Source organism: Agelaius phoeniceus, chromosome 2 (genome assembly GCF_051311805.1).
Source record: "Agelaius phoeniceus isolate bAgePho1 chromosome 2, bAgePho1.hap1, whole genome shotgun sequence".
In the NCBI taxonomy this organism is placed as follows: Eukaryota; Metazoa; Chordata; class Aves; order Passeriformes; family Icteridae; genus Agelaius; species Agelaius phoeniceus.
This window is the reverse complement of record NC_135266.1, coordinates 69936206-69960085: the sequence shown is the minus strand read 5'-3', so window position 1 is coordinate 69960085 and position 23880 is coordinate 69936206. Positions and strand designations below refer to the sequence as shown.

The 23880-nt window shown below is 40.6% G+C and overlaps 1 protein-coding gene across 2 annotated transcripts in view; it reads right to left on the bottom strand.

Annotated features, from left to right (window-relative positions):
* Positions 1-321: 321 nt before the first annotated feature.
* Positions 322-23880, bottom strand: part of KATNAL1 (katanin catalytic subunit A1 like 1) — a 39777-nt gene continuing 16218 nt past the window's right edge. For both annotated transcript variants that reach the window (XM_054654633.2, XM_077173822.1), the window contains 9 exons: positions 23631-23791; positions 21524-21692; positions 14779-14903; positions 14173-14278; positions 9508-9666; positions 8524-8650; positions 7427-7561; positions 4975-5101; positions 322-3488 (listed from right to left, as the gene is read on the bottom strand). In XM_054654633.2, the coding sequence (XP_054510608.1) occupies positions 3290-3488; positions 4975-5101; positions 7427-7561; positions 8524-8650; positions 9508-9666; positions 14173-14278; positions 14779-14903; positions 21524-21692; positions 23631-23791 (1308 nt within the window). In that variant the 3' untranslated portion in view covers positions 322-3289. The remainder of the gene's footprint in view (positions 3489-4974; positions 5102-7426; positions 7562-8523; positions 8651-9507; positions 9667-14172; positions 14279-14778; positions 14904-21523; positions 21693-23630; positions 23792-23880) is intronic.

Here is a 23880-nt window from a genome sequence, read left to right as displayed (position 1 = left end):
CAGGGGCAAGTAATAAAAAAGGCTGCCTGGTTCTGTGAGGTCTGAATCAGGTGCTAACACTGAACATTTGCTGGGGCCTCTGCTTTCCCCTACCCTCCCTTCCATGTGGTGGGCATTGGAGTATTCTCCATTTTACAGCTTGTGGCAACAAAAGGCCAATTTAGAGAGAAAGCATTGAGGACAGCTTTATCCAAAAACCCCAGATTTTAACTGCTCTCCATCAAGGACTTTGGTGAAAGGGCACCATGACATACTGAAGAGATCCACATGTATGGCAGCCTTTGGAAGCAGTCAGCAGCAAAGCACTCCCAGCCCCACTCGAGCAAGACAGACTCTAGCACACATTTATTACTTCATACAACCAGATCACATACTGTACAAAAACTAACAGTGCCACCCAAGAGGGCCTTCACAGATGTTTAGAGAACACATGAACACAGCTCTAAGGCATGTTTTTTAAGTAATCTAGGCACAACTACTGAAGCACCACCTATTGTGTGTGCGTACCCCACGCCTGTGGATGATCTCCATACACAAACAGGCACAGACTGAGCAGAGTTGCAGCAGGCTGTGACATGCTGGTACATTGCTCTCCAGGGAATCCAGTGTCCTTGCACAAGGGTCTCCAGCACTGGGATGTGAACTTTGAGCCATAAGATCATCCTCTGGGCCTTGAGCTGCTGCCGCTGTTGGCTGCCCTTCCTTCCCGGGCTGCTCCTTGCTGCACCCAATGCTGGCTCCCCTGGAGTGAATAACCCAGTCTCCAAGCCCACCTAGGTGGGTGTGCCAGCATGACTTGGTAAAGATGAAAGGGTCAGCATATAAGGACAACTCCCTTTCCTGAAAGGGAGTGATGGTCTTAGCCTTCTGGGGTGCCTGATCTAGCAAGGCCAAGTCATGTCAGTAATTCTGGGGCACAACCATCATAAACATCTACAGCTATAAAGGATGAATGGACCTATACAGTAAAAACATTTCTGGGGTAGAAACCATGACCTTTAGAGAAAAAGACTGCAGCACCTGAATAATTCCTACTAAAGGGAATGCCCAGTACAGTGAATTTTGCTTAATAGCCAAGAGGGAAGTTTAATGCCTTAAGGTAGAAGGTTCATCAAAGAGCTAAGGACTGACATTTTCACCAAGTGCTGTGCTTTGATCAGTAGGAAGGTCACTGCTGCTTGCAATGTGAAACTGAGCAAACTGGAACTTAGACCTTAGTAAGCAGCAACTGCTGAATCCCAGCACTGCCCTTGGGCAGCTGAGTAGGGTTATTACTGGCATTCATGTCAACTCACTTTTACATCTTGGTTGTGTAGATTAAGCTCCTTGAGCAGCAATGGCCTCTTTAGTGAGAGATCCCATAGTGCTAATCTGGTATTGGCCACAAAAGATTTTGTGTAGCTTTACTAATGTCTACTGCAGTCAAACAAATAAAGAACAACTGTGGCTGCCTACAGCTTCACAAGGAAAAAATCAGAGTCCATAGCAATATTTTCAGAGCTTTCTCTCTATAAAGGTCCAGTTATTCCCTGTGAGGAATTATAGAATCACTAAGGCTGGAGAAGACCTCTCAGATCATGAAATCTGACCATTAACCCAGTACTGACAGGTCAAAATGTTCACATGTCCCCAAGTGCCACATCTACACATTTTTTAAACACTCCCAGGGATGGTGATTTTACCACTTCCCTGAGCAAACAAAGTATGTGATTTAAGGTTTTTTGTCGTAGTGTTAACATGTCATGGCCCAAGAGACCATTGGGCTGAATTACTGACATTATTGGGAACTTCTGAGGACTAACAAAAAGGAGCAAATAATGATACATTCCCATTCAATAAGGAGTGCTGTGTGTTTCTTACTCCATCACATCTGTCTGTGTCACTAGGAGTCTCCACAGAGAGCTGAAGGGTTGAATACCTACCAAGCTGCAGGGCACTTCACATCCACCAAAATACTTAAGGCCTAGCTCACAACATCACCAAAAACCTGAGAGTTTGCATGTTTCTCTGTAAATCTGGTTGTCTGACCACTCCTTCACATTCCTACCACAGGAAAACGTCATGTGCCAGACTCACAGGCTGAGTCTGTGAAAAGCTCATACAGTCAGTGTGACAGGTACACTCTAGAGAGGATTTCTCATGCTAGACCTTAGAACCCTTCTCATCACTGCACTTGTATGAGGGAAGGGAAGAAACAGTTAAGAACATTAATGAGATCATACAGATTATCTTCTAAATATTACTAAACCAGTAATATTTATACATTTTTAAGACACCTTCACAAAAAAAAAAAATTATGCATGAACAGTTCTACAACATAAAAAGGTAAAAGTCCCATTGCCTAGTAATGCTAGGAAAAAGTTCAAATCTAATCAGAAGTGGAAGTTCACAGCCATTTGTTCTAAAGACAGCATTGTGTTTTAAATAAAACCTTGAAATTAGTGTCTTTATTAAACTCTTAGTACTAAAATAATAATAATAATAATAATAGTAATAACAATTACATTTAGATAGCACAGACAAAGCACAAGATGATACATAAGCATAAAAGTGCAAGTTATAACCTAAGTCAAAGTGCCTACTGGTCAAACAGGTTCAAACTATGTTCAGAGAACAAGCATAAACCAGACTAAGAACAATCCATGCCTTTTGCTTTCCCTCTCATTCCCATCAGGAGTCATTGCAGGTAACACTGATAACAGTCTGAAGTGATATCAGTTCCAAATGGGAGTACATGAGAGGAGAGTCAGGCCCATGTCTTGATGGAAAACTGATCCTCATTTCCTCTGTGTAATGCCAATTAATCCACAGGCTTTGCTCTGAATATCTGAGCACAGAGAGAAAGAATAATAACTTGGATGCCACATTCAAGGGAGGCAGAAGCAGCACTTAAGAGCAGGGGGGGTACATCAAGCCCTTCTCTGTTCCTCTGGAGTCACATCCCCCAGCTGATTTATTGACTCCAGCCATAAAAAAATGACTAGGAGGAAGTTAAGTAACACTGCTCTTCATTTGAAAATTAAAAAGACTACCCTCAGAAGTATGATTTTTCCCTTCCTGTTTGTCTTATTTTTCTACTTCAGAGATAAAATATCTTTTACAATATCAGCTCATTATTGTGCTCATTCCCTTTAAAGGCAAACAGCTTAAAAGATCCTGTCAGCAGAAAGGGGTGGGATGAGGGCAGAGGCAGACCTTTTATTAAACCTTTAAAAAGATTTCTAACTCATTTTGAAAGTGAGAACAACAAAAACCATAAAACTCCAGCGAAGGAAAGCTGTCACTGAGATTAAGCAGATCCAAACTCCGCCATCCATTTTTCATACTTCTCCAGGTCTGCAGCAGAAACAGATTTGGAGATTTTCTTCAGAGCCAGCTCAAAGTCCCCCTTGGTAACCGGCATCTGAAGCTCTTCTTTAGAAAGTGCACGAATCTCTTCTGGAGTTAAGCCATTAATACGTCTCCTCATTGCCATTAAAGATGCATCCCTGGAAATACAGGACAATGCATGGCAGCTAATTGCTAGCAGAATGTGCTGTAAGCCTATGAATTTTGATTGCATACTCTTGCTAGAAACCAGTGGCAGGAACACTTAAGACAGCATTTATTTACCATAGAAGATGCAGTTCACATGTTTTGTAGCTTCCATGTTCCCAGATCACTATATTAATTCAACATAAAGAATGCACTGGCACCAAAACCCATTTAAGCATATGGTAAATGTGCAGAGATAATTAAAACTATAAAACTGAAAACCTTTTACAATGATTCATGGAGATGAAATTTTACAGCTTTAGAGCAGAAAAGGGCAGGGTGGGAGACAAACTCAAAGACTTTTTTTTTAAAGTAATCTGGATTTTTACACTGCATTTCTTTTAGACTTCAACTTTCTCCCTGCAGTGTGGCCCAAAAGGACAGTCAGCAAGGGTTAAGAGTGCAGCCCAGCTCAGCTGCCTGCTTGTCCATAGCAGCTGGATGTGTGAAGGGCAGAGCAGGAGGCATCAGACACAGCATCACATGGCCCTGCAGTGCTGAGGCCATGGGTGCCTGTGGCTCCTCATGTTTTGCCTGCTCTGTGACTCCTCCCCAGCTCAGATCCTGCCAGCCTGGCCCATCAGCTTGAAGAACACTGCTCATTTTCTCACACTGTGGCCCACAGGCAGTCTGAAATTACATTTTCTCTTTCCCCAGGTTTTTCCCAGCAAGGGATAACACAAGCCTTAGGGAGAAAGGTAATTTCACTACTACGTGACACACACCGAGTTTTCAAATCCATGGAGTGATTTCACATTTTCAGGAAGGCAGCAGGGGCAGAACAAAAAAGATTCCCAAGCCATACTCTTACAGGCTCAGTTTCTCTTGGCAGGATTCTTAAGAGACATAGACTTCCTTCAGATAAGTTTCTTCAAATACCTACCCTTCACCAGAAAAGACTGATTTGCCAAAAATGAAATAAATTGTGGCAACAGGACAGAAATAAATTAAATACTAATATTATAATCTATATCCCCCTTGGACCTAGAAGATTCAGGTAGACACCAAGACTCAGCTGCACTGGGGGCTGTCCAAACATGCAGCACATAGAAGTCCCAAAGAAGTGTTCTGTGAAAGGTATTTTTTTGGATTATGGTCTAGCTCTTAAACTAATGGGATTTAAAAAAAAACCCAACAATCTGCTTTGCACTACATTAACAAATGCAGATAACTACAGTAAATGCAGCCAATTGTAACATGAGATTAGCTCAGATAACTTTTTTCACTTCAGATTCAAGAAAAACACATCTCACAGAAAGAGTCCATGGTATTTGGACCACTCCACATGACAGTAATACATGAATACAGTAAATAGATGTGAGCCTAATACACAGACACTGTGAGCATGGCTTCAGCTGTAGTAGGTATTGCCTTTCATCATATAATGCAAACGATGACTTTCCATGCAGTTCTATTTGCAAATTAAGGGCAATGTGTTACCTGCAAACATTAGTGATATCAGCACCAGAATAGCCTTCAATCTTCTCTGCAATTTCTTCAAGGCTGATATCAGGATCTAGTTCTACTTCCCGAAGATTAATCTTCAGTAGTTCTGCTCTGCCTTTTGCTAGAACATAAAAATATTTGTTTGAAGACTGGCAAGAGTTACACTAAAAAAAGATATAAACACAACCTAGATTTTTCAGTGAAAAGTATGAACAAAAGAGTTCAATACAAGAAAAGGGAGAGAACAAGTCATAGTGAAGTGTGCAATCAAATCCAGTAAAGTATTTGGTTAAATGCAGTATATTAAAACAGCATGGTCGAGAGGTATTTGTAAAAGTGATCTGTCACTACAAATGTCTGTTATGTCTCAGGTGATAAAGCATTTGGTCGCATATTACCCAAGGGCACAAAAGCACAATCCTACAAATTTCTGTTTCTTTTCACATCCCTTTGGATCCACTCCTATTCGAGGGTTTGACTGCAGGGTTTCATTAGAACTACAATAAGGATTCTATTAAAAAAGCTTCAGACAGCACAAACCCCTTAACAACTGGCTGAACTTTAAGCATACGTTTAAGCAGTTTATTCAGTTTATTCCGTTTATTCAGTTGTGACCAAGAAATCAGCTGAAGTTGATAGAAAACAGACACATTAATAAACCTATATTAATAAATTTTTGATAGAAATGTCTTGGTATCCCACTTTCCTATCCAGATGCAGTGTGCACACAGTGATAACCAGCTGTGTAAATGAGCACTTATGCAGTCAATTAACCATTTCTCTTGCAGGGGGCACGTGCATATGTGCATTTGGGTGCACATGTTAAGCAGCCTAAGCTTGTAAGAGGGAATTTGACAGCTTAGGGCTCTGTGTTACTGTGCACAAGGGTGGGAAAGAAGAGGATGACTGGTTTCCTGGCTTTCAGTGTACAGGAAAAATACGCCAGCTCAGCATCTTTATTCTCCAAGTGATCAATTTTTATGACCTATAAAAAAGGACAACCGCAACAGAAGAAGTAGCAGTAGGAAAGGCTAAATGTCTTAAAGAAATGCCCAATAAAATACATTATGTTTTATTCATTGTTGCCCCTAATTCTTATTTTTTTAACTTTTGGGGAAGGAGAAATACAAAAGAAAATAGAAAGCTTCTCTAGAGCTGCTGGTTTTGTGTGCTTTGCAGAACTGTCAAGAGCACAGAGTTATCCATCACACACAACTGGCACTAGCTATAAAATGGTGATTTATTATTTAGAGGGCACAATGTACACACAGCATACCTGCAGAGAGTATCCTGCATCAGAGAACATTCTTCTAATTGTTGCTGTGGGGCTAAGCAAGTCTGTGCAGCATTTTGAAAATTAAACACTACAGAATATATGCTTGCATCAAATTCCACAATACACAGGTGCATATATATGCTACATGCCACTTTTTCAGTTAAAATGCCTGACTACATCAAATCACACAACACAGTTACAGATGCATCACTCAGACTTGCCCAGAGTAGCACAACATTCTTACTTGCAGAATAGATACAACAGGAACTAAGACTGGAAATAAAACCAGATCATATCTCCTATGTTGTCCAGGGTGTAATACACTGTGTTAAAAAACAATCTGGTTTAATTAGAAACAAGAGGAAGAGCTGATAGGATTTTAAACTAATTGGTGATAAAGGCAGGCATCCTGTTAGGGGCTGTTACTGCCTGTAAGCTGCACAGACAAGCTGTAGAACTATTAAGTGTCCTTAGACCTGCTAAACTCAATCACAACCACTGTCACCATGGACATGCATCTTGTTATCTTGAGTGCTCATGCAGGCAGATGAGGCATCCACTGTACCAAGAAGAAAGGGAGCTATGCAAACTTCAAGTGATAGGAATCTCAAAATTAATAGGACAGGTGAATGACAGCTAGGAAAGACAATACAAGCTGAGATGTCTTAGGGCAGGAAAGCAATCAGCCTGCTGCATTCTGAGTGACTGGAAGCACAGTAATAAAGGCAAGCAAGCAGTGATTTGCAATGAACTAAGCCTGTAAGTGAAAATTCATGGATCTACTTCTTTCCATTTGTCTGCAAGGGCATGGAGTGCATTTGCAATATTTGTGAACATGTCCAAAGGCTGCCTTTGATGATCACTCAAGGGCTGACTGTTAAACATTTAAAATAATTCCAGGCTCATTAAAACTATCTCTCTTTCAAAATATAAGAACCCATCAATGGCTTGCAATGAAATGCCACAGCTCTTTGTTTTTCAGCCCCCAAGCAAGCAGCATTTCTCTTTTTTCCACTCTTTAAAAATAAAGCGATCCAGACAAATGATTAACCCCTGAATTACACTGCTCATCACAAAACCATCAGGACTCCTTACAAGCACAACAGTCCTGCAGTTATCCTAAACTCATCTTGTATAGAGAGGAAAAGAAAATGGTCTTATCAAACACACCTGTGGGCAAAGGTATATAAATCCTCTTCTCCAGTCTTCGTCGGAGAGCTTCGTCAATGTCCCAGGGAAAATTTGTAGCAGATAATACCATAACCATCTTGGAAGGGTCATCGTTTTCCAGAGCACCACCTACCCCTGCAAGCACAACAGTTCAGAGCAATTTTACTCCAGAGCTCTTATTGATGGAGATGCTTGCTGAGAAAGACTGCACAGACAAACATAGCCTGGACAAAATTAAGCAACAGCTCTCTGTAGTCCTTTCCAAACTTCCCATAGCTAGGTGTCACAAGACCATCATTATCACAGAGAGAAGGACAGTTCATTATTTTGCTGAGTAAGGGGAGGGCTTTCTTGGACACTGCTAATAACACAGCAATATGTGAGTGTAGCCCTACTAGTCCCACTGACAGTGCTATCTCTGTCGAGTCTGGTCATAGAAGAAACAGGAGTCACTCAGCTTACCAAGTGAGGACTGCTCAAAGAGACCAAAAGCTTTCCTATCCTGAGCTTACCACAATGAACCTGCAAATTTGAGAACATTTAAAATAGTAATTTATATACAGCAGTTTATACAGCAGTTCATGATAGCTGCAATATAAAGGTGGCTATCAAACCTCTACACCATACAATATTCCTTAGATGGTCATGCTTGCTGTGTGCACCTGCACAAAACAGGTACTACATCTGACTTAAAAGGGTAGTATTAGCTGCCATCATAGAATACAGCAAAGCAGATCTCACAATGGGGTTCCACAGTTAGAGAGTCTAGCAAAGGGCAGAATTTTGTTTAAACTGAATACAAATTAAATACCTGCATTAAACTGCACAAATCTCCATTATCTGCTTCTCGTGCAGTCTGTGTCTCTTTATTATGAGCTTTCAAGTCACCCTAAAAATAGCCATTTTAGAAAAAAATAAAGCAGAACACCCTTTTCAGTTATCTGTTGTTGAACACTCCAAAAATACACTCATCTCAAGTTGTGCTTCATTTTTCTCTCACGCATAAAGCCAGGTTTTCCAGATGGCTCGAGTTCTTACATTCCCACCTGTAAAGAAGCAGCATCCCAGCCCCAAAGGCAGATCTAAGCCCTTGTTACCATCCATTTGCACAAGCAGCTCTGACTTGACTCTGCGACTGGCCTCGTGTTCGTCAGACGTGCCTCTGCGGCTGCAGATGGAATCTATCTCATCAATGAAGATTGTTGTTGGCGCATAAAACCGTGCCTTTATTCAAATGAAAACATCACTGTTAAGGCTGCTCAGCAAGCACAGGCCCTCATCAGACCACAACCCAGCCCTGCTGGAGGTACTGCATACATATCTTCCCTGACTGTCACAAGGGAGGAATTCAGGACCTTCATTTACAAACTGTCACATGCTGAGGTTTATACACTTTGAATTGTACTCCTTGGGTCAGTGTTGGTTGGCTTGCCCCAGCAAATGACATTGGAAAGGGGAAAAGAAATACTCCCACAATAGGATACTCTTCTTGACATAATACAAGCAGTTTTCACATCCAGGTTTTAGGCTGGTGAGGGTTAGGCATAAGGGACAGAAGGGAGCTCAGCAATCCCAAGAGACTCAGGTTTTAGCTGTGAATATTACAGGAGTCCAGGGAGGGTCCCAGAGGTGTAGCCTACATGGACACGTCCTTCACACACCCTACATGATGGACTGCACCCACAGCTTCACTGAGAGGCTTGTGACCATGATTCAGAATAAAAACAGAACAAAAACATGTATGGCTTCTACAATAAATGTTCCAAACCCCTTCCAATTTCAAATCTACTTCACATGGGATTGTTACCCCATAACCAAACAAGTACTGAATTTCTGTTGAGGTCACGACTCTTGATTTAATGTGGAAAATGGTATCCTAAACATGGGTGATGAAGCATTTCCTTCTTAATCCTCAATAACATACCATATGTGGAAACCCAGAAATTCTGTTTTTCTAATTGGTTGGGGGGTGTCAGTTCAGTGAACTCCATGCTTCCAGCAAGCTACTGGAAAGGCAGGAAACCAAGAGTGCTGTCCTTTCTCAGCTGAATGAGCCCCAGAGCACATCATGGAGGACATACCATTTCAAACAAGAGGCGGACCAGCTTCTCAGACTCGCCTCTGTATTTAGACGTCAGTGTAGAGGAGGACACGTTGAAGAATGTTGTCCCACACTCTGTAGCAACAGCTTTTGCTAGCATTGTTTTGCCAGTGCCAGGAGGACCAACCATCAGCACACCCTGAAAGGTGAGAACAAAGGTAATGAACAACAAATTAAGAAAACTTTGTCATTGATACTTTACACAACACCTCTATATGAGCTAAGATTTGGATTAAAATTAATAACATAATCCTCCTCAGTGGGAAACAGAAGACAAGTATCCTGCTTTTGAGGACAGTGTAGAAGTGTTCTGCCATTCTTACCACTCCACTGGAGTCAAAACCACAAAAGCCAGTACCTGTTGCTTGTCCTAACATCTAGGAAATGGACAAGAGATTTACAGCCTTGCTCAGCATCAGAGTCTAGACATAGGCCTTTCCCAGCTCACAAGGAGCTGCACAGGCAGATGAAGATGGTAAACTCTGTTTTTGGAACAAAGGCCCCTTTAGGAGAAAGTTTCACAGAAACCAAAATACTTTTGCAGTAAGTTCAGTTTCCTCAGTACAGAAATTTTCTACAGAAAAACAATTTCCCAAAATATCCTGACAATATGTATGAATCTGGTTGATGTTTACATTTGCATGAGAGCATTCACTGAATACATCAGTTTGTTTTTTGATTAATCTCCCAATCTCAATGTTCCTATGACTACACTACTGCATCATAGCAATTTCTGGATGAAACACCATCCTCATCATGCTGGATGACTGGACTGCACTGCTATTCCTATTTTACAGATAAGCAACTGTGGCTCATGTGGACTACTGCTTAGTCCCACAAAAGCCTAATCTGAATTTCAGTGATTATTCAGAAAGCTTTAAACTAGAAACAACTCTTATATCCACATCATCAGACTATCTTTCCATCTGTGGTCTGTGAAAGAAAGAAGCACACATGTCTGCAGCTCAGCACATTTACCCATCATTACACAAACAGTTTTTTGGTTTTACACACAGTTCTCTCAGAGCTCATGTTAAGATTGTATCACTGAGATGGGTTAATCACTCTTGATAATACTACTAAATACAGCCATCTTTATTGGTAGTCTTTCCAACCCTTTCAGCAGCAGCACTGGAGAAGGACAAAACACTGTTCCATGCTCTGCACAGTGCTAGTATAGGGCTCTGTGATTTTAAGTAAATCAGTGAAAATGTAGTGCTCAAGCAGCTTGGGTTTTTTTTTTTTTCTCCTCCCAATTGCAAGATCTTATTACATGCTAACAAGAGTTTCCTAAAATTGTACTGTATTGCAAGGGTAATCAAATTAGCTAGTGTTAGAATTGCACATCATAATGTGCTTTGCAATTAATAACTTACATAAAATGCCGCAGCAATAAAATATCTGTTAAATGCAAGCCATATAGCAAATTAGATTTCATCTGTTCCTCACAAAAATCTACTTCAAAAAGCACAAAGAATGACATGGAAGAGATCTATAAAAACAAATCAACCGGGAATGCAATTATTCAAAAATGTCCCATTCAAAAGCAATAGCCTCTCTGTATTCCATTTTCCATTAACTCTTAATACCTTTATTGCCATTTAATACTTAGCTAATGCAAGCTCAACATACATTCATCGGTAAATTAAATCAGAAATGTTCACACGCCATCTCTACAGCTAACAGTCCAAAGTCACTCCTCAGGCTGTCCAAGGTTTCCTAAGCTCCAGAGCAGCAAGCATAAAAAGCAAATGGACTCTCTTTTCTCCCCGTGAACACTCAGGCATTCTGATTTGAGATGCTGATTTGAGTTATACTGATATTACAACAATATTGCAAATACAGCCCTGGAGTGACTGGGTGAAAACTACTCAGCCTGTAATATGCAGGTCAGAGATGACTTACTGCTCTCTCTGAGCTTCAAATGTGTTCATTTAATATTTTTTTAAAAACTTCACCTCAATTCAAATCACATTCAAAGCATATGTTTGATAAACTGTGTGTAGTGCAGGATCTGGTGATATAGGGAAGTAATGACATTTTTGGGATATTGGTTCAATTCTCCATTACTCTGGAAGGTCAAATCCTGGCTTCAGGTACACATGCAAAAACTGAAGCCCATCCATTGCTTTTCACCTCCTGCTAAGTACTACAGGAAGCGTTACCCTGCACGTGATACTGGTGGCATTATACATGTGCATAACACAGGTGGAAACCAGCCACACCAGGTGTAAAGCCAGGGGGAAAGTAAGGTCTCAGGGGATAGAGACTGTAGAAATATCAGTGAAAAAAAAAAAAAAAAGAACTTGAGTTCACAGCAAAACAAGATGTGCATGGCTGCAAACAAAAACACATAGGATCAAGTTGCTCTTTCTGCAAACTAGGAGGCTGCCACTTACTATTTAAAATCCTTGACAAACACAAAGACTTCTTTATTCTTCCTCTAAGGCTCTGTTAATCCAAAGTATTCCAATAAGAAGCTGAAATGCACCGCAGGGAGTAAGTGTTTTGATGAAATCACTGCAGGGTTACTTCTTGTTGTTGTAACAATCACTAGCAGAGCAGTGGGAAGCACAGTGAGCAACCAGGCTTTCTTGGCACAAAACATTTCAGAGAAACAGAAAGAGCAAACCCATGGACACTCAGAAACCCGTGGCTGCAACTACACAGCACCTGTGTTGAATCAGGGAAGACAGCTGGCTCCTTCAGACAAGGCACAGTTCTCTGAATACAAGCACAAACTGTGAGGGCTGTCTTGGGAATTGTTCTCAGGGGAGTCTGAGCATCCAAAACCAGCTTTGGCTGCCTTTTTCCCTGAATTATTGTCCTGAATTCCTAGGCTCAACAAATGCCTGCTGCTACACTGATTACTGCAAGAAACAGCCTTCCCTTCAATACTTTTCATCCTTATAGCACAGTCAGAGGTCAACAGTAGGGAAAATACATGCTGTTCTGTGTGAAAAAATAAATTCATGAGAGTTACAGCTTCACAAGTCACCAGGGAAAAGGCTAACAATGAAGACTCTTCATAGCCTTGTCAGAAATCAATTTGCATTTCAGACTGAAGAGAGGAAATAATCTTAGAATCTTTTCCATGTCTACAACCACCTGGTTTTCAGAGGTGACACTGCTTGGTAGGAAAAGGTAGTCTCGTGCAAAGAGATGGAGACTGTAACTCTTTAAAGGACCAAGCTGTTGCTCCTTTATCCACTGCCACAGCACTTGGAGACAAGGTCAGTGGCATTTTTCACATTTCCTACAGTCTGCTGAGATACCTGCCTTAAAGACCGATGGCCACTGCCTCTTCTATGCATGCTAATAGGCGAAAAGAAAGCAGAGCAGATCTTTATTCCATTAGAAGATTTTGAACACTAGACAGATGGGGCCCCCATAGTCTATAACAAGAGTATGGATCAACTTCCTCTAAGCCAAGAAGAAAGAGATGCAGCTGTTCAAAATACACTAAAATCTCATCCTACACATGTAACCCACAACATCTAGGCTCTGTCCAAGATGATAGCTCAGTTAACCCTAAGGGTAACCACAAGGCCACTGGTACTGACCACAAGCACTCTAACTCCAAAGGCTGGGCCAGGTTTGCACTGAGTATATGTTTGGGCTCCCTCCCTGCAACTCACTAAAAACTCTGTAGCAGCTCTCAAGCAGCAATCTCCCAGCTCCTGCTGAGTCTGACCTAGGTATAAGCCAGGGAAGCACAAGGACCAATCAGGAAAAGACAGAACAAGTGTTAGTAGAGCAAGATCCGACACACACTGCTGAACCAGCATACTGAACAGGAAACTACTCATGCACACAGCATTCCCTACACACGCCACTTCCTTCCACACTCAGAGCAACAGACAATTTGCAAGTCTCTTTTCCCCAGCAATGCTTCTCAATAACCAAAAAGGCCTTGTGTTGTGACTAGGTATTCCCCAAACAAGCATCGGTCCATTCCACATTAGAAGCAAAATAATGCTGCTTGCTGTTTACAGAAATGCTCGCCAAACTCCTCCCTCCCCTTCCTTCTTAGCTCTAAGCAAGACCCAGACTGGGCTCACTTCTGGTCAGTCAGCCTAGTTCAGTCCTATATCCTTCCTGCTGCCCTGTTTGCAACTCCTTCTCCTACTCTGAATTTCTCACTCCAGCTGCAACTATGCCCAGCTGCAAATCTAAGTCACCAGACCGGCCCCCTCTGTCCTTGCTTCCTTGTACCATGCAGGCTGCAGTTTGCAGTCTGAGTGAGAGACAGTTGAAACATTGGAGAAAAACAGTCCAAGGATTGCTTTCTTCTGGGAAGTGATGACAACTGGACACCATAAGTCTATGTAGAGCTGTCTGTTAAGCATTTCTGCTTCGGCCAATATAATCTGTTTGCTCACGTCTACAGGTTGGCACATAGAAAGTATTATAATAGCAACAAGCTATAAGTGAGGAAATAAACAGAAAATACAGTTTACTCTAAGGGCCAGATACACTTCCAGCTGTTTCTTTCAGTGCCTTTTACATGAATCATTATGAGAGGATTTAATAAACAAATTCATGATCTTTTCTTTTAGCCTTTGCTACAGGCATCCACACATTACAGCAGGAGTCTCACATAGCTACAGCTTGCCATTTCCTAGAACACCACATAAATTCTCACCTTCCAAGGTCTTCTGATCCCTTTGAAAAAATCAGGCATCCACATTGGAAGAACAACAGCTTCTCTTAATAATTTCTTGGCTTCTTCCAAATCTGCTATGTCATCCCTGTGCAAGATGAAGAAACTTGTATAAGATTCTCATACAACTATATTTCTTCTATTTTTATACAAGAGAAATAGAAAAGCTTTTCACTTAGTACCATTTCTTTTAGTATGCAAGCATATGCCTCATGAGAGCACTCCTATCATACTGTGACCTAAAATTGAATCCACTTTTGGAAGACAGGGAAAAAATTATTTTCAACTCAAGTTACCCAGAGCTGCTTAATTAAAAATTGTTTTGGACAATGTGAATACCAAAGCAGTATCTTTAAAGATCTCTGGAGCATATGTTCATTTCAGCAGTACCTGTAATGAATGTACTGCACTTAATATCAATTAGCATCAAAAGCTTAACTTAAATTAATAAACTGTTAAAGCAAAATATCTAATTTTTGCCTGTCTGTAGAAGATTATCTTGTCTCCCTATTTTAGGAGTTTGAAGATGGGTAATTTCTCGCCTTTCTCACATGAGCAAAAACACTTAAATTGAGAAAATCCTCATACCAATGAATGCTTGGATTCCTTGACACAATGTCTCTTTCAAGAGCTTCGATCAGGTCTTTGTCGTAACCTGCTCCATCAAATTTTGGAATTTCCCCATCACCAAATTCCTGGGGTATTTTCTTTCCCTAGAAGTGAAAATCATACAGACCCATAAGAATATTACACAACTGACACACTTCCTGGCCAACCAAAGGCACGAATGCAGGAACAGCCTCACATAGGTGGCTGTGTACCAACTAGCTGAACACCAGAGCATCCAAAGCACATATTGAAGATGCTACACCAGCCACCTGTCAGAAGTAACATCTGACACTATCATCACTGAAAAGGAACAGGGAAGCTGTCACACATGTTGTCTTTGATGGAGGAAAACCAAGGTTCTCTCCCCTTGTTTCTTTAAAGCCTTCCTGCCCTGCAATATCTGCTTTCCTCAACTACAAACAACCCATGTCTCACCTCTCATTCGCACGCCAGCTTCATAAACAATTAAAATGCTTTTCAAAGGTTGTATTTATTTAAGGGCTGCACCAAAAGCCCTAAAGAAGCTCCAAAGACACCCAGGTTTCAACAATTTCCGCAGCACACCAACGCTACATCAGTGATCAAGCCACACTCTGTCCCAAATGGGCCAGAGCTTCTGGCTAATACTTCTACAGTGCCGTTCAGCTGATGGGGGTGAAGTAACATTTTCCCTTTGAAGCATCAGGGCTCACGCTCCTCCTCTCTCAGTTCTGAAGGAAATCGCTTCCCCTCCCACCATTCAGGGCGCCTGAAAAGCAGCTGCGCTGGTTTAACGGAGGGGGCTGAGCAGGGAGCTACTTTAGGACTCTTAACTCAGCTTCTAAACACTATCAGCAGCAAGTTAAAGAATCCCAGCTGGCTGGACAAAAGCATCCTAGACGAAGGCGGGTTGAGAGGCAGCTGGAGACACACAAATAACCTCGCAGTGGAAAAACAAAAAGGCAGCGATTACACCCCTCCCAGTTGCCGTTTGCCCACGACGACTTGTGAGGGAGTAGTTTATCTTCCCACTACTTTTATTTCTTGCTTCCAAGCGAACTCTTGTGTTGTTTAGTACTCCTAACTCAGCTTTTTGCAATGGAAACGAAGCTCAGAGTTGTGTTTAAGCAGAAAGCTGGTGTAAAAAATGTAGTAGTCTGGTCTAAAAAGGAAACGGCAAAAAGACACCCTGTGGAGTTTTCAAGATTTAAGGAGAGATAAAATGGAATCCAAATGTAACCAATAAAAAAATAGTAAGAACAAGAAAACAGGACAATGAAATGAAAGATATTTGCTGTCTGCTACATACTCCTCTTGTTCCGCAATGGACTGGCATTCCTAGTAGAAAAGTTTTTCTGCACATTACAGAACAATTGGTTTATCTTGTTGCGGTTGGGTTTTGTTTTTCCCTGAGTGAAACCGAGTTAAGGCGGGAGTTGAAGAGCAGGGGCAGGGAGGGCGGCACACGCTGGGGCACGGGCGGCCCCGAGAGCCCCCGAGCCCGGGGGCAGACGGCGCAGCTCGGCCCAGCGGAGCGGAACAGAAATCCAAAAATCAGAGGGGGAAGGAAGGCTCGGGGCCGGGAGGGCGTCGGCAGCCCCGGTGCGGCCGCGGGGCGGCAGCACGGCCCCGCTGCCGGCGCCGCTGCCGGCGCCGCTCCCGGCCCCGCTCCCGGCGCCGCTGCCGCGGGACGTGCTGCGCCCGGGAGCGCTGCTTCTCCTGCCCCTGCGGAACGTCCCGCCAGCGGAACGATGGAGAAGGGCGGCCAGCGGGCAGACGTGCTCTCAGCATCACCTCGGCTCTCATTATAGTGACACTGAATTATTCTTTTTTTTTTTCCTTTTTTTACCCCCAGTTCCATAATCAAATCAAGATTTAAAGTAGTTGTAGTTTTCACAAGTAATAAGATTCTTAATGCTGGTCCCAAATTGGTCCAACCTGCAATTCTCAGTCAGCAGATAAGTGAGCATAGACTAGAAATAATGATTTTTTTAAAATGTCACCTGAAACTAGGCAGCAGGAGTAAGCATAATTTTTCCAGTCATCTCTTTGGGTACTACTTTCACAAAATAGCTTTAAATAAAGTTGCTGTGATGGCTTCTCTCTAAGATGGTATGCCAACAGATAGGTATACAGGGCTGCAAAAATCTACTCCCACCCTTGGCAATCCCATCTCATAATTTCAGGCAACCAGTATCTGTCTTAAACATTTAGAAATCAGCTGTCCTTTCCATCAGGGAGAGCTATTAGAGCTGCGCTAACACACTGGAACAAAAACCTTGTTTCCAAAATTGATGTTATTCCTACTCCTGTACTAAATTTCTGCAATAGTTTCAGCAGTTCGTTCCTTGGTGTGTCCTCCACACTGACCCACCTGCATCAGGCTTCATGTGCTCTCCCTTCATTTACCAAACTAAGTCTCCTTTTGGAACATAAGCTGAACATGATTATCCATCCACTTTGACAATGCTTTTTTTTTCTCTCTCTCCTAATGTTAACATATCTTTCTTGAGTGTGGTTGTACACAAAATACACCAGCTGTTTTCTCAGCAGATCCCCCTATAATGACACAGGTATCTCTTCTCTCTGCTGGTAACAGCTCAACGATCTGGGATTTTGTTTACATTTGCATCCACAGCATTATCATACTGCTCCCCCTTCATGGCAATCTCAGCAGATTAATCACATAGAATAATCCTGAGGGCTGCAATGGCCAGAACTGGACTCTGAAGACACCTTGCCTTCCTGCAGGTTCTTCCCACTGCATACAAATGCCAAATAACCACTGTCATACGCAGTCCCCACCCCTCACTGCCAAAGCCAAAGGCGGCACCTGACTGTGCCTCACCCCTTCCCAAGCAGCCAGCCCTTCCCATCACCACCAGGAAAATGCAATGTGCCAAATGGAAGTTCAGCCTGATCCAGTTTCTGCTGATACATCCAAATCTGTCTTCTCCTCTACTGCTGAGTTCCCAGCTTCTAGCAAAAACTCTTGTTACAGTTTCCAAGAACACAGCCTGCTGTTCTGCACCTCTAAACATTATCCCATTTCCATGATTCCAACACAGATTCATGCAATTCTTCCTGTGCAACAGCCTCATTTGCCTTTTGTGGTGATGGTGCTTCCCAACTTGGTGACATGAGCAAATTCAGTGCATGTCTCTTTTTTGTGGCAAGTTAAATTGGCACAAAAATACTAATTTAAATACAAAACAAGAGTCAAAAATTATTTGCCAGTTGACTGCCACTTCTCCTTTCAGTACTGCTTGTTTACTTTCCCCTTGCTGCCTAATCCCACTTTAAAATTCCTCTACACCACACACTAGATTAACAAATTGCTTCCCATGTGGTATCCGGGTAGATTGATTTCTTTCTATAAGACATTAACTAGAACTCTAAAGAAATCCTGGCAGAGGCAACACCTTTGCTTAAGAAACCATATTTCACTCTATTCCACTTTTTAATTAGTTCCAAGTCTTCACCTTTTGCTTTTCATCCACTCTAAATTTGTTGTAAAACATATAACAATTAACAACTCTGGCTGCCTGCATCGCTTTTCCTTTCCTCTTCTCAATAGAGGCATTGTCAACACAACTCACCATTCACATGAGACAGCATCAAACTAAGTAAATTTTACTGTAAAAATGTGCTCCCAGCCCTGCAATTTCACCCAACAGTTCTTTCAGTGTTTTCAGTGGAGGTTATGCAGCCTTCCAGTCCCAATGCATGGAGGTCTGTGCTTTCACCTAAATGCAACTATCTCATCTGTCACAGTTGGTGATGCACAGGAGGATAATCAATCAAAAATAATTTAATTTTTTAAAGTCCTTTCACTGACATGGCTGTGCAGCGCTTGGCTGTTTCATATTCTTCATAATATTTACTGTCTTTATCCACTGACAGTCTAAAATAATCTAAAGAGTACTCCTAGAAAAGTGTTGCACTACTTAGATATGGTATTATGCAATTTCTAAAAGACATACTGGTAGCATTCATGCTGCCTCTTTAAACTGAAATATTAAACAGAAGCTAAAACTCTTGGTAATGCTTCAGCAAAAGGTACCTTGAGAACAAGCCTAATAATTTCCAGTGGAACTAAGAAGGAAAAAAAAACTTGAAAGCAATATTTTAGGGAAAAAAAAAGACACATAAGGATTTAGTGGATAGACACAATCTGGTGGGTTTAGTTCAAAATTATTTATATAGCACTAAAAAATGTAATTTTATTGGCATAGTTAGGTTAAAATTACCTATCCCAAAATGGTTACTGTCAGAATGAAAAGATGTTATGGTCTAGAGAGGAAAAACATTGAAAGACGGCATTTGTTTCAAGTGAGGCAGAGCATTTCTAAAATATATGTACTATACTTACATTTACCTTGAAAAAAAAATCTGCACTACATTGTGGTATTATAGGCAGGACAGCACACAACCTATTACACTGCAGTCAATGTCTTAGGAAATGGATAGTTCATAACATGTTCTAAGTAGTACTATCCTAGCACCCAAACCCAAAAACTACAAAGCTGAAACATTTAGTAGGGGAAAAGATACCTGGTTACTTAATTTAAAGCTTCAGGTTTACCCTATTATTTTTAATTGAACATGATGAGTTACCAAATCTCTTTGATTTGACATAGCAAAGTTGCTTGATGGTTCAAACTCAGAAACTGAAGAACAAACACTTGTAAACTAAGAAAGGATAAAACTGAAAGGTAAACCTATTTTCATGCCTATGTGCAAAATATAGAAAGTTGCATTAACTTCTTCCACTTCCCACACCTGGCTATTTCTTCTTTCATTCAAAATCTTTCTCAAAGGCAAATCATGGATCCCTTACAAGAATCATTATATAGCACACGTGGATTTGTAACCTGGGGTGATTTTCAGTCACATATCCCAGACAAAGGAACTAGAATAACCACCCAGGAGCTAGACAAAGGGGAATACAAGAGCACATGTACTGGAATTTTTTGAGGAGTAGACATATTTTCCTTCTGCCACCTAGTGACCAATTTATTCGGGTAAGAGCAGTGTTTAAAATGTACCATATTAAATGGAACACCTCCATGACTTTTCCTGCACCTCACAGCAGTAGTACTGCTAATCACATTATTCCCAGAGACAAGTATTATACAAGTCATGTTGTTGTAGGCTCCTTATAGTAAAGCCCTATAATGCTCATCACCGGAAAGCTTGGAGAGCAGAGTTCACCCTCATTAGAGCTAAGACTTTGAAGGCTGCCTTACACAAGCACATCTGGTGAACCTGTCACACACCATGACTCCAATTCCCCATATAGCTAGGAAATCTTTCAATAATTTCACAGATCTTCACGAGATTTTTATAGCTTTGCAGGAGGCACACTTGTTATTTTAAATCTTACTGATCCAGGGTAGAGAGATTTCTAAAATGCTTGATCTGTACAGTCACTCAGTGGCACTGCTGAAAATGTGCCTGGCCCTACCTTCTGATTGTCATAAGGGCTACGATTACTTAATAGTCTTCCTGTGTATAAGAAAACAATTTATGATGGAAAAAGCATATCTTTGAGTTGTTCTTAAGCTGTCAAGAAGTGCAATAGAAAGGTCACAAAGGAACTAACCAAATTTTGGAAGAAAACTGGCCTTTCTTATTCATCTCTCAAGATCTGTACAATACTGTGTGCCCCCATAGGAAGGCATGTCTTGTATCTTTGTCTGTCAGGAAAGTGATGCCACTTCAGAACAGTCTCAGCTTGTATAATTAACACCACAGAGTCCTTGCGTTCCTGGCACTAACTCCACAGTTAAATTTAAAAACACAAGTGTCTCAGAAACAGAGATTTGCACACTGACATTTTTCCAGCCACGAAACAGTCCTGTTTTTGACATCACCACTTTATACTGAATCACTGTTTCTCCTTTTCTTTCACTTCAGCACTGCTTCCTTTTCATGTATCTTTAGAAAAAGGTATCTCCAAATTAGTCTAGTTTAATTCATTGTTTTTACTTTTAAAACAAAACAGTTCCAAGAAGCTTCTTTCTAAACACTATAATAAATGCAAAACCCCTTTCATAAACCAGAGAAAATGAATGTTGCTTAGAGTTTGGTTTTAATACTTCTCCCTCATATTATTTTCAAATGTGTAACTTCAAATAATTTGGCACAGATTTACCTACCATCAATGCATTTATGGAACTGTTCTGAACTCCTAGGCATGCCTAAATTATACTATGGTGTGGCAGAGGCAATAGTACTGTGGAACTCCATTCATAATGCTTCAAGTCTAGGTAAAGGCACTGGTCTCATTTTTGCACTTTTTGCATTAATATCTTTACAAAAGTCCTGTATTGGATTCCTTTAAGGAAAAAAAAAACAAAAACAAAAACAAACCACCAAACATGGAGGAAAAGGAGGAGAAGGGACTTCATGCCTGAATGACACTTAGAGATTAGAGACAAACCCATGGTCTTCACTCAAAAGAATAAGAAACCCCCAGCAACAGGACACTATGGTTCCCTTCCCCAAAAAAATGTTACACCAACAGACAGAACAAACATGACAGAATTTTTCTTAATTTGGTGTAATTATTAATAAATGTCACCACTATACATGCTTTGATCGTGGGGAAAAAGAAAGCACTAAGTTTTCCCACAAGTGATTACTGTGAATTTTATTATCTGTATTAAATGACTAAGAGTGCTTCCCTTTGCCACCTGCTGCACCACAACACCTCCCTGCCAAGTTCTTTCCCACTTCTTACCTTGTCATCCCTTCCCCTGGCTCTGGATTCCCTTTCGCGGCTGCCAGAAGATTTCTCCCCCTTGGACACCAGGTGTGCTCTGCCCGCAGGCCCGCGGGGCTGCAGCCCTGGGGAGTCTTTCTTCAAAGATTTTCCATCTCGGTTGGGACGTTTTATCTGAGGTGGAGCCCTAATAACAGCAACCACAACAAAAACATGCTAAAAACAGTGAAAAAAAGAGCAACATTAAGTAGGACAGATTCTAATTTCCCTTAGTACATTATTACTAAAGCTGCCAAGACCCTAAGCTTTATTTCCCTGTATCTACAAATCCAAAACCACATTCCTGGTTTTGTCTGATACCCAAAGTAAGAAGAAAAAACACAAAAGAAAAAATTACCATTATCAGATCAGTACTCCCAATCAGTCTTACAACAAACCAACACCCATGTAACAAAAGAGGAAACAATTTAGCAAAAGTCGTCAAATCGAATATTCCTCTGACTCCAAACCAGGAGATTATATTAGGCTACATTCACATGCACAAATTCTACAAAAAATAGACGACATTCCTGGTAAAATAAAGATTTTTAAAATAGAGACATAAAAAAAAAGGCGGCTAAAATCTTTGACAGGCCCCAAAACAAAACAGGGAAGATTTTAAACAATCCGCCTACCTCTGACTTCATTCCCCTGTGTGAAAATGTCAAAACATAAAAATTGCCTTGAAAGCAAAAGCAAACAGAGCTGAACTGCAATCACCTATATTTGTGTGCATCACCCACAATGTCAAAGAGTACTCAGCAATAGAATGAGGAGAAAGAATTTGGTTTTAAGACAAGAAATCATTGTCATATTTCTCCAGGGATTGAATTTGAAATACAAAACTACAATAAACAGCCAGGAATGCCACCCAAATTTAATAAGTGTCCACTATTGAATCTTGTACTGATTCTTGTTTTGAGTAACTCAAAATTTGTTAACTCCAAAAACATTTTCCTGGAATATGCTTTAAATTAAGCACATTCTTAAATACATTGCTGGATACAATGGCAACATTTTGCTTTTCATGCATTTTCTTTAAACTTAACAACAGAGAACAGTGCCTAAGTTTCCTTACTTATTTGCACAAGATTTAAATTTCAGCCTAAAAGAAGCAGATGAACTGTTGGGGCTTTACCACTAAGGAAAATATAAGAATAAATACATCTTGAACTTTACATAACATTACCACAGAAACTCTGAGTTATTTCCACCACTCACAAAAGTAATCAGCATTAATATAATATTACACTTATATTCTTAGGTTGGGTTTTTTTTTTAAACAAAGATCTTTTTGATAATCATAAAGCAAAGAAAGTTATAAATAAACTTGGCATTTCTTTCTGTTAACCGAGATGTCTCATTTTACTTTGCTCCTTTGCTTATGTGAGCATACACACGTTAAAATTCTGTGCTCTTATGTTAAAAAACTATTGGCATGATAAATGCTATTTTTGTCTGTAAATGGAATCTGTTTCCAACCAGCTCTGTTAGGTTGAAAATAGGGATTTCAGAATATGCACAAGCATCTATTTTAAGAAATCTATCAGCTAACTGAAGTTACCTTAAATATGGTTAGAGAAGAGATATACCATGTGTAACAGAACATGTTTAGCAATTAAACTAACCAATGGATTAAACACAGGTTGAATTATCTGTAGCTAGGGAGTGATTTCTAACCACCATGTCCTTCAAGATCCTTCAGTTACAGCTCCTTACAGGCTTCTCAGTCATCAATTAATTCTTTTGCTCAAATAAACTGAAATGGAAAAGTTTTCTCCTTGCACATAAGAACATGTCACCAAAAGCCCACTTACCTCTGCAGCAGATTCTAGTTCCAGGCACTTAGTTACTCCTACCAGAATAAAGGAGTCACTCTCTTCAGAATGTCAGAAATAAATCTGACTGTAGTTTAAATACTTTTTTCTCAATTAATTATATTTACTCCTTATTACAAGTGACTAAATTAAATGTAATAATTGTGTAAATTAAATGTGATTTTCATGTTACAGAAGCATTCAAAAACAAATATAAAATTATGGTGACCCACCTTTATTCTACAAACTCTACTTGAGCCTCTCCTTACCTGTGTTCAGCTGGAACAGGAGGAGGCCAAACAGCTGGATCTCTGAAAGGCTCATCTTGACAGGATACAGAGATATCTGGAGGTCTGTCCATTTTAAAACTCTCTAAAGTGTTGACAATGCTCTTAACTTGTTCATATTCTTCAACTAATTCTTGTCGGACCTTGAGAAGTACGTACGTTATTTAAAAATTGTTACAATTCAAACTTTAAAAAGAACCAAACAAACATAGAAAGTAACTCAAGAACATAT